This window comes from Canis lupus, chromosome 38 (assembly GCF_011100685.1).
Source record: "Canis lupus familiaris isolate Mischka breed German Shepherd chromosome 38, alternate assembly UU_Cfam_GSD_1.0, whole genome shotgun sequence".
Taxonomy (NCBI): Eukaryota; Metazoa; Chordata; class Mammalia; order Carnivora; family Canidae; genus Canis; species Canis lupus.
This window is the reverse complement of record NC_049259.1, coordinates 19,110,765-19,128,446: the sequence shown is the minus strand read 5'-3', so window position 1 is coordinate 19,128,446 and position 17,682 is coordinate 19,110,765. Positions and strand designations below refer to the sequence as shown.

At 47.5% G+C, this 17,682-nt stretch overlaps 1 protein-coding gene across 8 annotated transcripts in view; it reads left to right on the top strand.

The window, feature by feature from the left end:
- Positions 1 to 17,682, top strand: part of PBX1 (PBX homeobox 1) — a 324,444-nt gene that overhangs the window by 274,208 nt on the left and 32,554 nt on the right. For 6 of the 8 annotated variants that reach the window (XM_038586228.1, XM_038586234.1, XM_038586233.1 and 3 more), the window contains one exon: positions 11,777 to 17,080. The exons of the other annotated variants lie outside the window; for them this stretch is intronic. In XM_038586228.1, coding sequence (XP_038442156.1) covers positions 11,777 to 11,869 — 93 coding nt within the window. In that variant the 3' untranslated portion in view covers positions 11,870 to 17,080. Of the gene's footprint in view, positions 1 to 11,776; positions 17,081 to 17,682 lie in introns of those variants that run through there. 8 annotated transcript variants of the gene reach the window in all.

Here is a 17,682-nt window from a genome sequence, read left to right as displayed (position 1 = left end):
TTTCCCGCATATGCTTTGTCTAAATTCTACATTTACTTTGTATTTTCCGATTACAAATTAACATTTAACATAGAAAATTTGGAGAATGCAGGAAAATCGCACAGAAGGAAGTTACTGCTAACTTTTTTGCTCTTCCAGCCTTCTAGCATTCTGTGTGTAAGTGTGTTTTGTGTGGATGTAGAAGAGCTATGATATCGAATGTATCATCTCATCACCTACTCATTTTACTAAAAATATATTACAAATATTTTTCAGATCATTAAACATTCTTCTCAAACATAACTTTAATAACTGCAGAAGCGTGGTATAGGGAAAGTCCATAATTAATCAGTCTCTACGGTGGAATACTTAAGCTGTTTTCTTGTTGTTTTTTTTTAATTTTATTTATTCATGAGAGACACAGAGAGAGGCAGAGACATAGGCAGAGGGAGAAGTAGGCTCCATGCAGGGAGCCTGATGTGGGACTCGATCCCGGGACTCCAGGATCACACCCTGGGCCGAAGGCAGGTGCTCAACCACGAGCCACCCAGGGTCCCATGTTTTTTGTTTTTTTTTTTACTATTACTAAAAACAGTGTAGTAAACATCATAGTTCAGAAAACTCAGTATATATTTTCTGTTAATTCCTTTTTTTTTTTTTTTTGTTAATTCCTTGAATAAGTTCCTAGAAATGGAATTGCCGGATCAAAGGATAGGAACTAGACTAAGGCTTTTGCGATATCTGGCAAACTTGTCTTCTGGGAACTTGTATGAACCCATGATTCCCACCAGCAGTTCACGATCATTCCCATTTCCTCACTCTTGGGAATAGTATCTTAGCAGGTTTTTTTTTTTTAAATCTTTGGCAGTTATCCAGCTATAAAATGGCCTCTCATTTCTATTTTAATTTGTATCTCTTCGATTACTAGTGAGATTGGATGTTTTTCATATGTTTGCTAGCCTTCTATCTGTATTCTTGAAATGTTCATCTTTTCCTATTGATTTCTAAGAACTTTTATACAATAAGGTTATTATTCCATCCTGCACTTTGTCAGCATGTAGACAATTGAGAAAACTCTCATTCCTCAGTGGAAGAAGGCTCTTATGGAATAAGGCCCCAGGGCTTATTCTGTTTCTGTGGAAAGCTCTTCAGATTTTTTTTAGCCTAGGAAAACGAAAGGCAGATCTCTAAGTGATACTGGTGTTGATTTAAAAAAACAAAAAACTAAAATAACCCTCCAATAGAATTCACTTAACATTTTCTGTATTTCTCGTCTATGAGAAAACTCAGGTCTATAAAATAGAAGCTCAGAGTTTTCTTTGAAAACCTAGGGATATATCAATCAGTCAAAAACTTCCTTGACAACTTACCCTGCGCCTGGTATGATCGGAAGTATTAGGAGTTGCCAAGTAAGAACTTGGCGAGTTTATAGCCAGGACGAAGAAAGCAAGCTGCGTACATTAACAAGCTTTCTTATGACCTTCGGTTGACAAACTGGTCTTCTGAATGATGTGGTGTTTTCTGGCAGTTTGGCTGCTCTATCAGTCTCCTGGTATCTTCTTTGGCCACCTGCGAAGGAGCTCATTCTTCGGGGCTGCTGAATTTTGACACCTCCTGGGCACCGCTTCCCTGTGCCTTCTCCTTCCAGAGCAGGACATGTGCAGAAGAGCCAGGTCAGACTCCCGAGCCCTCAGCACCAACGGAAGATTCCCACTGCAGAGGTTTCTGGGGCAATGTAAGAGGAAAACAGATTAAAATTTTAGAAAATCAACCCACTCTCACACCTGGCTGAGAATCCCAGAATATAAGAGGCCATTCCCCAGTATCCACTAAACGGCTCTGGGATGGTGGCACATGAATTCTGAATTCTCAGGCCCACAGTTTGCAAGCTCTTGCCCTCATTTTGTCAGTAAATGAAATTCTCCAAACAACAATATCCTCCCCTATATAAATTAGTGCCCCATTCTAGCACATTCCCCTCCACATTCTCCGTCTGCATTCCCCCCACAGCTTCCCGCCACATCTCCCCCCTCCCCACCCTTCTGTTAGCTGTAATGACCCTGCAAACACTAAATGGCATTTGAGTGCATTAAGCAGCAAACTCTCTGGTGACATAGCAATTATGACTCTGAAATAGATTTGGTGCGTCACGGAAGATAAGGGTTTTAAAAGTTTCTGTTGTGATTATAGCCTGTAACTCCCACAAATAATAGGCTTCAAAATAAGAGGCTGCCAGTGGAGCCTTTGTGGCTTTGTCTCAGTGATGGCACGTAAATTGCTATTAATGTCCTAAGTGTACTTGAATATGCCAGTCTTTGGGATGTAGAGTTGGCTCAGTGTCTCTCTGTACGCGGCATGTCATTGTTGGTCTGATAATCTGGGGTAATTGCTGTCTCTTGGATGGTCAGAAAAGTGTAAGGGGCTTTAGCTTCCTGTGTGATGGCAAATAGCCTCAAGGTTCACCATGTGTTTCATCTGCGCGTGCATGTGTGTGTATGTGTGTGTGTGTTCTGTGTATAGCTCTCGTTCATCATTAAGGTGTGTATACAATCTCAGTGTGTGCCCTGAGCAAATAATAGCCTTTCAAAAAAGCCAAAGCAAAATCAGAGGTTATAAAAATAAAATGAAGAATTTGGGGCCGTGTAGAATCAGCCAATCGGATAATGTATACTGAGAGTTTAAAAAAAAAATAGCTTTGCTTGAATTATCTAGACTTTAGGCATATGAGTAAATATGATTTTCTGTTATCTCATACAGCTATTCTTTTCCCTTTTAAGCAGCATCTGTGTATGTGTGTGTGTGTGTGTGTGTGTGTGTGTGTGTGTGTGTGTTTGTATATGCATTTTTTAGGCGCTGTATTTTCTAAACCTGTATTAGTTCTCTGTAAATATGACGAAATAAGTACAAATTCTGCCCATTTATGAACACTGTGTATGAATGTGTGCAAGTGTGTATGTGTTTTGGTTTATGCAGGTGTGAGCGTAGAGGATGTTTATTCAGATATAAATACATTTCTGCACTAAGGCCCCTCCATTTAGCTAAATCAGGTGGAGCTTATTTTTCTTTGACTCTGTGAATGAAATAAAACAAATTCTTTAAGTTTAACTTCCTTGATGCACATTTAACCTAAGGACTCTATAAGCCTGTGGGACCCAGAAACATTATGTGTAACTGTCCAATTTGTACTTGTGGCAGAAATAAGGAGCAGCCCAGCCATGAGCCTGGAAATGCACGTGACTTCATATCCTGTGCGAGCCATGAAAGGTTCCACCAAACCGTCTTGTGTGTCTGAAGAGCCTTACGTGGCGGTATTAACCCTGGGCCTTCATAACAGATGAATTAGAAAAGAATGAAGCTAAGAAGGTGCTGAAACAGATCTCGATCTCAGAGTTGACCTGCATGTGTACTTTAGTTGTGTGGTGCACCATCTTGGTGTGGCAGTTGATATTCTTGTGGTTGGGTTTTGACTGTCACCACTTGGACAGCAGCTAGAGCGCATACCGGATAAGGCTGGAGACAACGACGGGTCCTAGAGAGTTCATGTTCGTACCAAGTAGATGAATACCAACTTTACTGTACAGGTCTTAAAGCTGGATGCCCCATTTCCAGTTAAGATAACTTAGTATTAGCAAGATGACACCCCACGTGGTGGTGTCTCAGGGGTATAACCCCGGCGGAGGAGAGTTTGTCTTGTCCAGAACCAAGTTTGGGGAGGTGGATTGCAGCTTAGCAGTGGGAGATACTAGAATCCCCTAAAAGAGGTCTTGGAGGCCTGTCTTGTGGTTCATAAGTTCTAGCATCTTAATTAACAGCACAGAGATTCCCTGAAGGTCAAATGCAGCCATGAGTCCCCTGCCTTCAGCCCTGAGCCATGCTCTGCCTGTGGTGCCCACCCAGTCACACGGCCTGGCCTTTTGGAACTTGAAATGTCCAAAAGCAGTGGCATATAGCAGAGACTGAGTCTGAAAAATTCTAGTTTCTGAGTCCTAGATTCCTCACCTGAGAAGTAAGAATAGGAGCTCCCACTGGGTTTATGTACCATTATGTACTCATCAACCGAAGTAAGAGAATTAGCACCACAATCCCTGTACAACAGCACAGTTAGAGTGGCCACCAGCCTCCGGAAGGCCTCAAGTACCTAACTGAGAAGCTCTCTATGAGACATGATCCTTCTGCTCTGATGACCTATGGCTGAATGATTCATCATCTCGTTGAGAGGAAAAATGAAAATCCTTCATGTGTCCTGAAACCATGATCAAGCGCTGCAACCCTCCAGCCCCGTCTTGCTACCCTCACTACCCCTCTCCTCATTCCGTTGCTTCTGGCCCTCTTCGAGGTCCTTGGAACCTTAGGAAAGGATTCGCCTTCTGCCCAGATTGCTCTTTGCCCCACTGTTGACTTGTCTATTTTCGGTCACCTCTAGGCTGACTTTCCCGAAGCCCAACCACAATGAGGTCCCTTTTATACTCTCATGGCACTTACTACCATCTATAGAATCTACATTTGTCCTTTTGATGATTTGTCAAATGTCTATTTCCCACAAGGCAGGAAGTTCCAGGAGAGAGTAGATGTCAGATTTAAAAATTTATATATTGTATCTACCACTATATGCCTAGTACATAGTACAAGGTAGACACTGGGTGCTTATTTGTAGAATTCAGAATTAAGTGATGACAGTGAGTGAAACCTGGTGCTCACATAGATATTTAAATAAATAAATAAATAAATAAATAAATAAATAAATAAATAAATAAATACCACACATGGCAAAGTGTTAACATGAAGGGTCAAAAAGTCAGGGGTCCTGGTACATAGGCAAGTAGATGGTGGTATGTCTTGAAGAAGGAAGGAGGTAACTCTCAGGCCAGGCCGTGGACAATGACATGGAGTTCTAGAGACCAGAGGAGAGGAAGAGGCAAAGGCACAGAGCCTCTTGCTGGACTTTGCTATAGAGTCAAAAGGAATCTTACTTTGCAAATGGATAGTCTATTATTTCTTGGCAGCAGCTTAAACTGCTGAAGTCTTGGTTAGCCGGGGTATCCATTCTCTACAGGAGTGGCTGCTTCACTGCCGATTTTTCTTCACACGTGGACCTTCAGGGCAAAATCTCAGGACTCAGGAGGCTGTGGTGGAGCCAGCCTAGAAAGGGATGTGATACTGGGACTTGGTTGTAAGGTCACCAGGGACTGACCTAGTGGCAGGTGGGCAGTCAGGGAGGGTACCCACAGAGTCAGGGGACCATGGAAACAGGGATTCTGGAGTGAGCAGCGTGGGATAATCCAAGCAGAGGAAGGGCTTAGGGGAAATGTGATGGCAGGTAGTAGTTGGCGAGCTGAGGTTCCAGAGCAGGACCAAAGTGCAAGAGCAAGTCACCATCTCAGTCTCAGATGAACTGTAAGAAGTAGCAAGACATAAAGCAGAAGCAGGCATGGACTTGGTAGAGATGGTGTGGCCACAGCAAAGACACACCTGTATGAAGATTCAGGTGCAAAAGGTCAAAGCAGGACAAGCAGCAAAATTGATTCTGAGTTACCTATGGTACCAGAATAAGCCAGAATAAAATATTTTTGGGTTGAGTGTGCATGTTATTCCCAATAGAGCTGCACATGGAGATATCGCATGCAACAAACTTACACTAAAAAGTTATTTGTTGTTTACCTAAAATTTGGGGGGTGTCCTATGTTATTAGGCAGCTCCAATCCCAGATCCCAAGGTAGGAGCTATGTGTGCATGTGGGTCTCAGCTTTGGAGGAAGTAATGATGGGGAAACCTCTGGTCCTTACATTTTTGTGATTCCCACTGAGGAAGTGACCAGAAGACTGTTCCAGATTCAGGGTACGGTACCTGCTTCCTCCCCGTGTCCTAGGGAGGACACTCCTTATAGAGGTGGTGTGCGAAGCCAAGGAGCTGCAACAGGCAGGATCCAGTGCTTGCTCAACTGTTTTTGAAAGAAGCAAAACAGAGCAGTGTAAATAGGAATCATTGTTCCTTGCTTGGGATAAGCTAGGAAGCACCAGGTCTCCTTGATGCCCATTTAGACAAGTTCACTTCCTGGAGGTAGAAGTTACCCTGAAACTTGGCACTGCCTCGGCTTTAGCCTTTGAATATTTTCTAGGGTACACAGCTCTTTACGTGTCCTCTGCCTGGACTGTGAAGGTCACGGGTCCAATACCATGTATCTCTCCACACCCACAATGGGGAAGGAATGTTGTAGCGCCACTAAATGTTTGTTTCCTTCTTTGTGTGTCCCTCCAAGAGATATTTATTAGAACCTGTGCTGCAACAGGCACTGTGGTAGGCACTTTGGAAACAAAGAAAAGTTCCTGCTATTGTGGTCTGGTAGGTGAGACAGACATAGAACAAATGCAATACGGAGAACACGGGGAGGGGGTGCAGTGGGGGCGGGAGCACAGGTGCATACGGAGAACACGGGAGGGGGTGCGATGGGGGTGGGAGCACAGGTGCATACGGAGAACACGGGGAGGGGGGTGCGATGGGGGTGGGAGCACAGGTGCATACAGAGAACACGGGGGGGTGCAGCGGGGGTGTGGGGACTAGGGGAGCTGAGGGGGGGCAGTGGAGGACGCCGCACCTGCAGGAGGAACAGACCTTGCTGGGGGGCAGATAGGGACGCGAGACACGTCACCTCAATCTTCAAAAGAGCCAAGGTGTGCGTGGCAGGTAATGGGACGAGGGGAGTGTTCAGGAGCAAGGAGCAGGCCTGAAACGAATGCTCCACTCTGGTCGCCTGCGGTGGCCGGAGTATTAAACACGAGCGTGGAGTGGGGGACTGAGCCAGATCAGGGACGTTGGGGGCCCAATGAGGACACTGAGCCTCACCCCGAGGCCAAGGGGAAGCCGCTGAAGGTGAAGCGGGGAGATGGGACGCAGACCCTGGAACGAGCGCTCCGGTGGCAGCTGGGGAGGCGGCTGCGTGTTGTCGGGGCCGGGGAGCCCGTGCACCGCGGGGCAGCTTCCGGGGAGGCTTTAAACGTCGTGTCCCTGAGGGACCTGTCCACGGCGCCACTTTGCCCACGAGCAGCTTTTGGGAAGCGCTGCCTGTGTGATCTTGGGAAACATGCACGCACGGCAGGAACTCCAAGCTCTGTCCTCATGGAAGCGAGGAAGATCTGGATGTGGCCCCGGGGGTGAGCCGATGTCTCCGCTCGCGTGGGCCCGTGCAGCCACGTGTGCATGTGTGTGCGTGTGTGTGCATGTGCCTAAGAGGCCGAGGGGGCGCGTCGGGGTGCTCGGTGTTCCTTCCTTCCCCCCGCACCCCCCCCACACCCACACCCAAGGCATCTCTGGAAATGGCATCTGGCCCGTATGCAGATCGAGCTCCACTTGGTGCTGACATCAGCCAGTTTGTGGCACCTCCGCGGATTTCTGGGCTGCAAATGAGAGTTTCTTAGTGCCAGGCTCGCCTGGGCTGTCACATCCGGTGATGAATTCTCTGCATCAACCGTGTGCTGCGAAGGGGAGCTCAGAGGCAGGGCCGGAGGGAGCGGAGGGCGGCCCGGAGGTACTCAGCCCGGCGGCCGCCGCTCCTCTGCGTCCTGCGCAGCGAGGGAGAGGCAGGTGGCCCTTGCTGGGGCTCGGGAAGGTGGCGAGGAGAGAGAAGCCGGGGCTTCGGGGGCCCTTCTGCGAAGTTCTCGTGTTTGGTTCGGAGACACCGTGTGGGGCGTCCGCGTCCACACTGCTCCATCGCCGGCTTCACGGCTAGCTCGCTCTCTGCCTCCCTCACTCGAAGGCTGGGCCTTATCTGTTAGGGGCAGCCCGGCCACCTGGGGCACGTGTCCGTTACGTGCCAAGTGCATCCGGGCAGGATGCAAATAGTCATTTTTGTCCTGGAACAGTTTGTCCCCGTCTACCTTTCTTCACGTTGTGTTTGAAAGTCCAGCTTTTCTTAACTAGGAAACTGGCTGCATCTTGTCCTAGTTTTTTTTTTTTTCTTTTTTATAAATTTATTTTTTATTGGTGTTCAATTTACCAACATATAGAATAACACCCAGTGCTCATCCCGTCAAGTGCCCACCTCGGTGGCCATCACCCAGTCCTAGTTTTATATTGTCTTCGCCTCCTGCTCGGGAGGGCCCACGATGAGCCAGCCGGCCACTGGCCCGGGCTTCACGGGTGGGATGAGCCGCGCACTGGGCTCTGGCTCTAGCACCTGCGGGCCGCAGGCTCCCTGGAGGCCGAGGTGCAGGCGTCCACGCTCTCGCACCAGGGCTGCTCGTATTCACCTTCCCACCCCCGTAGGGCCAGGTGCGTTCCCAGCGTCAGCTCTTCGAAGTGAGCGCGTCTGCTACGAAGGCGAGTGAGAGTGGAAGTTGGGGTGCAGAAGGAAAATATAAAAACAACGAGGCTTGCTTCTCGCCGCCCCCGCCTGGTGGCTAATGAGCCCATCAGGGACTCTCCTTGGACTCTCCGTGCTCCCGCCCCAGAGATAAACACACAGAGGCGGGGTTTCCCACTTGCTGTGCACCTGCAGTTGGAGAAGGAGGAGATGACTCCCCGGGTTGGGTGCTCCGGGAGCGGGGTCAGCTGGTTCCCAAGACGGAGCAGCCCCTGAACGGCTCACATCGCGCGGCTGGAACCGCAGCCCGAAGAACCCGGTTGTGTTGGGCCACCTCACACTTGGCGATCGCAGAGGTTCCAGCAGGGGGGCAGCAGCCCCTGGGCCCGGGCAAGCAGTGCCCCCGAGAAGCAGAGTCTCCAGCCCACGCTGTCACAGGGGATGCCTGTTCCAGAAAGGGCTTGCAGTCCTCTAACGGGAAAGCCAGAGTCCGCGGGGTCCTGAATGTGGCAAGATGTAGGGGGTCATGACAGGGGACACCCTAGGGGGTGATGAGCATCCCCCTTGGTGTCCCTGGGCCTTGGGGCGGGTGTTTCCGGAATATGGGATTTGAGTGTTCTGCACGAGGGATGCAGGCCCTGGGCGCGCAGGGACAGCTGGTCACCCAGTCTGCGTGGGGGTGTTTATGGAATAAAAGGCAGCTGAAGAGATTGATTTTATTTATCTGTTTTTAATAGAAGGTCTTGTGTCGTCTTCTTCGCCGGGCCAGCTAGCCTAATTAAAATGCCAGTTTTGATATCGGCTTGAAATAATTCGTGTCTCTACCATCTGTGAGTTCCCTGGACCCTCTGGCATCTTGTGTACCGGTCTGAGAAAACAGAACTTTTCTCACATGGTCTCCTGTTCGAGTTATTTCAACTCAGACACAAATCAAAAAGGGAGCCTCCCCGAATCTTCTGGTCAAAGTCGCACGCCTTGCCGGCTCCCTCCTAATGAGACGCCACAGGGCTCATTTTCTTGATTGATGGCTTTATTTGGGGGGCACCACTTATTGTTATTTTAATGAAATCGGAGCACGGCTAAATAATGGTAATAGTGGTGCATTATGAGCAAGGTCGTGAAAGTTCTCGGCGCCGTGTGCTGCGCCTCGGACACCGCCTGCTTTTCCGCATCTACTTGTCTCCTGCCAGGTTGAGTCTAAGACACAAGCGTCTGTTTCCTCTTGTGCCAGCACTTTGCTCTCTGCATCGTGACACCGTACTTAAGGAACTTCCATCAAGTTTTCTGAAAATCCTGCACCACTCGGCAAACACACATACACATGCACACGCATAGCCGTCTATTTAGTTATTTACTTACCTGTCCCTCTGGTAGACGCCCACGGATAAAAAAGGGTCGTCAGGGCAGACAGGTCTCACGATGCTAACAGCTAACTGTCTTTGAGTGTTAGGATTATAGGTGTTTCCATTTTGTATTTCACGCTTTTTTCTCTTTTCCGAATATTACGTTGCGTATAGAATTGCATATATTATATTTGAAAATATGATATAAGCTTGTATAATCAGGAAAGATGAACGATGACAATAAGGGATGTTCTTTGGGGTAAAATAAATGCAATCGCTCTTCCCAATCTGCCCAAAATGGCACCAGAATACATGTTCTTGGTTGGAAAGGGAGGCTGAGCTCTGTGACCAGCCTGCATTAGGACGCCGAATTAATTCTCTTCTTGGTTCTGGGCGTAACTGCAGCGTCTTGACCCCAGAAAGATAGCAAAGAAAGAATTCCCATTTCCCCTTCCTTATTCACCATCCGATCCCTTGCCAACAACAGGAGAAATGGGCTGTGCAGGGAGAGGGGGCGGGAGGAGCTACCTGACTAAGTCAGGAGATGGAGATTTGGATTTTTGTGAGCAATGATTCATGGATCCCCGATTGAGGTGGATTGCCCAGGATGACCTTTTGTGCTCTTAGTATCCAGACCTGCTCTTTAGTGATGGGTGGGGCGGGGAGGCGATCCTATCTTCATGCAGAGGTAACTGGTGGGAGCTGCTATGAATTAAGCACCAGGCTTCCCTGGAAAAATTGGATCATCATTTGGGTGAGCTAGTGAAAAAGAAAGCCCAGTGGATGAGCAAGCAGAGGAAAAGGAATCTAGATTCAAAGGTCAAGAAACTGGTGTGTCTCAGCCAGAAACCAGAAGCCTGTGTTTCTCTCGCCCCCCTGCTTTCTTATGAATGAAATGTGAACCCAGAGTTGCCAGCACCCAGGTGTCAAGCATGCTTCTAAGAACGGTGGATTATGCTAGAGTAGAAGCTGGGGTCCCTCCCAAATGGCAGCAATAGTACCAGCCCCGGGTACCCCAAATATATGCGTGGACAGTACAGTAGAAAATAATTTACCAAGCCTGCCTAAGACCTGGTCTGTTCAACATTAACATTTTCAGAGGTGAGGTATGTCAGCTTCAAGGGAACACAGCAACTGGGGAGAAAAATGCACTTTAGGACACTTCCATTTCAGTGCTTTAAAATACATACACAATCACAGATTACGTACGGATCACGAACTAACCACTCTTAACAGATCACTCCTCAGGTATTTCAGTGGTGAGATATTTCTGGCAAGGGGTGCTCATTAAAACCGATCCTTTTCAAACAATCCCATTGTTTGGATGCTTCCGGATTTAGAACCGTAGAAAAAAGACCTGTAAGTGGAGATCATACTTAGAGCTTCCTGGCTCGCCACCTCTCTAGATGTATTTACGTGGGCCAGTCCCTAGTCCGCCTCTGTTTCACCTGTTCTATTCGCCTCAATCACCTCTGACCTTTTCGTGGCTCGCCTCCAAGAGTACCTCCTCCCTGACGCTTCTCCTGATGCTCCAACAAGATGGGATATTGTCTTCATCTGAACTGTCGTAACACCTGGGCTGTATCGTTTATTAGGCTCTGCCTAGAGTTAGAGTTCATTCGTGTGCGTGTCTTCTCCCCGTCCTTGAGGACATGCACTGTATCTCGCTCATCATTATATATACCCGAGAGCACATAGCACAGAGCCTTGCACAGAACAGGTGCCTGGAATCCCGTAACATACGGAACATGCGGGGGGGGGGGGGGGGGGGAAGGGCTTAGAAAGCATTTGGGCAACCTTCTTGGGAAACCTAAGGCCAAAGAGGTGGAAGTCCTTCGCCAGAGTCAAGAGCTAGTCATTGCCAGACTCAGAACTAGAACTGGGGGCCCTTGACCCGTCCTTCCCCTCAAGCACACCCAATGATCATTGGATAGCTTTGACCGATTTGAAGTATCTTCGAGAAGTGGGAGGTGTCAGCTTGGGTCCAAAGGCTCACTGGGAGGACCCGTACTCATCCGAGGGTGGAGGGAGCATCATCAACCACAAGAAGAGCCGCCCATGTGCCAGGCCCCTTACACAAGTTGCCTTGTTGTCGTTGTCTGCTCAATATGGCCGCCCGATCTCAGAGGACTGACTTGTCTCCCTTTTTCCCTTCTAGGCTAATGGAGGTTGGCAGGATGCTACTACCCCTTCATCAGTGACCTCCCCTACAGAAGGCCCTGGCAGTGTTCACTCTGATACCTCCAACTGATCTCCCAGCAGTCGCATCCCGGCTGACCCTGTGCCCCAGTCGGGACAGGGCCAGGAGGGAGGGTTTCTCTCCCAACGCTGAAGCGGTCAGACTGGAGGTCGAAGCACTCAGCAAACACAATAAGAGTCTCCTTCTCTTCTCTTCTTTGGGATGCTATTTCAGCCAATCTGGACACTTCTTTATACTCTCTTCCCTTTTTTTTCTGGGTAGAAGCCACCCTTCCCTGCCTCCAGCTGTCAGCCTGGTGTCCGCCATCTTTCCTGCCCCCTCCCTCTGTCCTAGACTCCCTGGGTCCCTGCCCGCTATTACATCACGGAAGGATATTTTCAACAATTAGAGGAATTTAAAGAGGAAAGAAAATACAAAGAAAATAATAAACGTGTTTGTATGTTTTCACGCTGGTGGTTTGAGGAGCCAAATTTACCTCACTCGGATCCCTCGCTCCCTCTGTTAACAGGCAGCCCTTCTCTTGTTTCTCTTCTTACTCTCACTACCTCTTCGCAGGAATGCGCCACGTTGCCCCCACTCATTCCAGGCCCCCTGCCTCCTCTCGCTCTTCCCTCCCTGGGCCGGTTCTGCTTAGAACACTTTCCTCCTCTTCCTTCCCAGCCCCAGCTGTGCCCCGGAGACTGCCGCAGCTGGGCTTCTGAAGGTGCCACATTTTCCGGTCTCGGCTCCACTAGGTCGATTCCCAGGCAGGAAGTGGAGCCGCAGGAGAGGACGTAAGCAACCAGCAGGGGAGAATTCTTGGAGGCCTCCTCCTCCTCCTAACAGCTCTTGGTTTCAGAGGCATAGTCTTTGGAGACCACGCAACACTTAGCAAGCAAAGTCCAGCACCTACGGCAAAGCCAGATCTGAGTGGGCGTGGTGACGAATGAGCCACTAAGGAGTAGAAGGTTCTTACCCTGAAACCCTTCAATGAAACCTTCACAGACACACACACACGTGCACACACATGCTCACGCACACCCAGGCACACGTCAGCACAGGCACAGCCTCATACATTGGTTTTCTCAAGATCAGTCACATGCCACATGCCAAGACCTACATTAGCAGCCACAGCAATTTGCCTGGTGAGCCCAGGAGAGGCAGTTAGCCGCTCTGAAGGTTGCCGACCCAGAGAAACAGTATGTGCCTGGGGCTTCCCCGACCTGCAGCCCCCCAGCCTGCACACAGCGGAATGACCTACACACAGGACTTGATCGTGATGGAGGCCAGGTTTGCAGCGTACACTGTTGTTCCCGCCACCTCTGGAGCGCTCAGGGAGCCACACACAGTGCTTACAATGTCTGGAACGGATTTGGTTCTGTTCTGGTTTTGTTTTCGTATTAGGGACGTTGCATTAATTCTCCGAAGTGTCACATGGCACCGCAATCTGGTTCTGGAGGGGTTGCGTAAGAACACGGCTCGGGCAGATTTTGCTAGCTTAACGTGAAGACCTAGGAGCGCTGGGGAAAGGGGAGGTAACGTCCTCCGTGAAATTGTCACAGTGGTTTTCATTCCCTGGAACTATCTGAGAGGACAGTACGTATAGAAAGCTCTTCTGTAGTGTCACCTGAGCTTACATTCTTCAGCTGTGCCAGCGATCAACGTGGTGGCTCTGTAACCTAAGTGGGGAGGTGGCCACATCTCTCGGCACCTCATTGTCTTCATCTGTAAGATGGGGATTGTGATGCCTGGTTTACCAAGAGGCTTGTGAGAGACTGAGGAAATTGATTTCGTTCATATCCCATTTGTACATGTGAAGTCAGGGGAAGTGTCATCCCTGAGATAAACCGGTTCGTGCCATGGAGGGGCAATATATGGTTTTGCTGTTCCAACCTCTGGTTGCCATCACAACCATCTGGTAACCCCTGACGTCATTGCCGTGGTGACAAAGAGGAGAAGGGGTATTATTGTTGGTTTTTTGTTTGTGTTGGTCTGTTTGGTTTCATAGACTAGAGATAAGCGTCCAACCTAGAAAAATAGGACCCAGTTCTCTTAGTTTGTACTTGAACCCAGTATGTGGCCTTGTAAGTACTTAGTCCCCTGTCACATCCACTCTGCTTGAGAGGCCTGTGGGAGACATAGAAGCCCCTGAGAGGTAAGGATGGCCCGCTAACGAGGTCGTGGAAATTGTGCATGGCGCTACGGTAATGAATAGAAATTGCTCCTGTGTGTGTGTGTTGAAGAGAGAGGTTCCCTAAGAAACTGGAAGGTGCGTGACTTTAAAGGAAAGGCAAAAAAAAAAAGGTAAATCTTTGGCAAGATGGAATTGTGCCTTGGTGACTAGGAGCAGTGGAAAGACTGTGTCTGCTGACCTGTGCCCCAATCAGAACAGAACCCGGTAGAGGGGCTTCCGGGCAAGAGCCGTCTTGTGACAACTCCGTAGTCATAGAGCCTTTGGAGAACCTTGCTCAGGGTCAGGGACCTAAACTACCCACACGGGGGTACGGCTGGGTCACATGCCTGACTGCGCTAAGTGCAGAATAGACCCGAAAGGGTTCTCTTAGAAACCGGAAGAGCGATTCCAGATTTGGGTTGAATGATTGCCATTTTAAGGTGTTGAAACAGATCAGAGCAGAGCTGCATTTGCACAGACGGCTTCTCTCCCCGCAGGAGTTTGCACTGATTCTCACCTCTCCCAGCATCTTCCCCACTCAGCACTTACTTCCCTCAGACCTCGGTTCCAGTTGCCCACCACCTCCCCTCCATGCCCACCATCACGTCCAACACGGCAACCGCCAGATCCCTGACAGTGAGCGAAGCTTGGGAACTCTGGAAGCAGAAGGAAGGGGATGGAAAGAGCGTGCCTCTGGAAATATAGCTCCCTGGGAATTCGTATTAGGTCCATCCTACAGATACCAAAATGTGCCCCAGGACTCCTGCATTTTCTAATGGGAGTGGGAGCGCCCTGTTTTCCCTGGCAGCTGATTTCCCCTGAGTAATACTAGCCCTTGGGTTTGCCCACCTTGTTAACTCTCCATCACATCCTCCTTTTCACCCCTAACTCCTCCCCCTGGCGTGGAACTGACGCCTGTGCAGTACTTTTGCCAAGTGGCACCTTCCTTAACAGTGATTTTTTTTATTATTATTATTTTTGGGGGTTTTTTTTTGTTTTTTTGTTTTTTGCTGTGGTGGTGGTTCTTTATTTCCTGGTTGCCTTCTCTCACATACCTTACCCCCCCTTTCCTTCTGAGTTTTATTTTTCTGCCCAGAAAAACCTGACTTCGATACCAAAAAAGATGAAACTACAGAAACTCAAATTTAAAAAAAACTTAAAAAAATACAAAAAAAAATACTCAACAATTCTTTCAGCTTTATTAACATTTTCCATTGTTTCTTGCGACTTGTGTCTCGTTCTTTGTAGTATTGATGATGAACATTTGATAATGAATGTTCTTGTATATTCAGATAAAGAAAAAAAAAACCAAAAAAGCGGTCTGAATTTAATAGTGTTTATAATAAAAAAATTTTAAAAATGACCCTCATAGCACGCAAAACAGGATGGGGGGCTTCCCCTCTTCTTTCTGTGACAATACACATCATTCCTGCGTTCGTTTTTAACACCAAACTACCTACATTAATCATTTCCCCCATTTTTCTTTTATTTTCTTGCATTTGTGAATTAGTTCAAGAATGCTAGAAAAGTGTCGAGTTGTGCACATTCATTTCCTGTTTCACAATGTTTAAAAGTGACAGTAATTCATTTTGTAAACTAAAAAAAAAAAAAAAAAAAAAGGTTGGGATAGTGAGCATAATAGGTACAACCTAACACGTTACGTTTATTAACTTTGAGACCCAGAAATAAATTCTTTTCTTTCTTTATTCCTGCTCTTTAAAATATTAAAAAAAATATGTTTTGTGTTATTTTTGGTTGTTTTATTGGGGGGGGGGCTTTTTTTTTTAATTGTCAGGATTATGATCTTGCTGTTTTGATTCCTTAAATATGTATACGAGGTGATGTGAAAAGATGACATTTGTAGAGTTAGGTGGCTTCCTTGTACTTCTACTTTGCTCCGGAATTCAGTTGACTTCAACGACAAAGATGAAGCCCATGCGGATGTCACATCACTCACGTGCATTTCCAGAGTGTGTGGCACTCCTGCAGTCCCTGAGAAAAACACAGTCAGGGACCTGGGTTCTCCTTTTGGCCCTTTAAAAATTCAAGGACTTGGTCCAGGAGACCTTGTCTACAGTAGGGAGAGACTTCTTGCCTTTGTTGACTGTGAATGTCGCAACGAAATGCTTTCTTTTCTTTCTTCCTGATTAATAACAACATTCCATGAGCCCTCTTACAACTAGAGAGGATCTTTTCTCCCAGAAGCATCCGACAGGAAATCCTGGTGTGATGGACCACTGGCTACGTAGACTAGATCCAGCAAGCCATCCCGGGGGTCCGCCGGCCCGCTGATTCTTTGAGTCCCGATTTTGGATGAAGAGTCGAGAAACTGAGCCTGACTCAGGGCTCTCCTTGTAATGCTGAGAGGTGAAGTTGGACTCCTTGACAGCATAGCTCTTACTACCCTCCGATTCAGGTGGCTGCTTAAAACTAGTTAACCCGGCGTGATTTGGAATGTTTTTATTAGTTAATAGGAGAAAAGAAAGCAGTATTATCTGGAAGAAACTTATTTGAAACACTTTGCATTCAACAAATGATTATAAGTGTCCAGAAAGCAACCAGAACGTAAGCAAGAAAAGTGAAGGCAAAGATGCGGGACTGTGGAACAGTGCTTCGCAGGTGTTTCTGCCCAGACACCTGCACTCTTGTTCCTGAGTCAACAAAATAATGACGAGCTTTTCACATCACCTTTCTGGTTTCAACACCCAGCTCAGAGCTTTCTGGAATCTTCTATTTTTTGTAAACTTTTTTTTTCCCTTTTGTTAAAATTAATAAAACATTCAATGTTTTCCCCCCTTTTCTCTCTTATTACTTACTTCCTTTCTTTCCAATTATTTTGAAGTGCTTTCCTTTGGTGGTTGGTTTTATTCTCCTGCTCCCCTCCCCTGTTCTTATTATTCAGAGTATAAACCTGCAAAGTTCTGCTCTGTTTTGGTTTTTGAAAGTTTAAGCTTTTCTGCTTCTGTGAGAGCACAGGCTTCTGTCCCTTTTGATTCCAACTGAACTTTTGTGTTCTCTAATGATACTAACACGGTGTAGGTTTTACAGTCTCCTAATTTGTACTGGTAATGCATATTCCAAATAAATAGTTTCTTTTGTTGCAAAAAATACATATACTTGTATTTTGTGTAAATTTCTTCTCTTACCTGCTGGCAACCTTGTCTCCCCCCAAACTAGGGCCGTGTTAGTATGGACGGTGGTTCAAACTGTGGCCCTAATTATTTTAAAGGCTACATACCAGGGCAGGGGCGCGAATGACCTCGCGAGTCACCTCTCTCACCCACAAAATGAGAAGGGAAGAAGTAGGGAGGGATCTTTTATGGGCGATTATTAGCTGTGCTGCAGGGGGGCAAACCATCCCACCTTGTGTGCTTGTCTATGACTGGCTGCCACCCTCCAGACACCAGTCAAAAAATAAAAAAAATACCAGGGAGATTTTCCATAATAATAATAAATAAATTTTAAGTCTTTAAGTCCCAGCTGTTTGCCCAGTGGTTCCCCTTTCCTTCCCTTTGTCTGCTGGAATCTGGTCATAAAGAGAAGCATGGTACCCAAGAGATGGTTCAGAGGAAAGAATCTGGGTTGTGAATAATACTGGTAGGCTTTCAGAGGCATGCTAGGTGTTCCTCTTATAGATCTGCACACCTACCATGTGTTACGTCTACTATCCCATGCGAGCACCTGCCCCCCTCCCCCATTCTTTGCACTCATA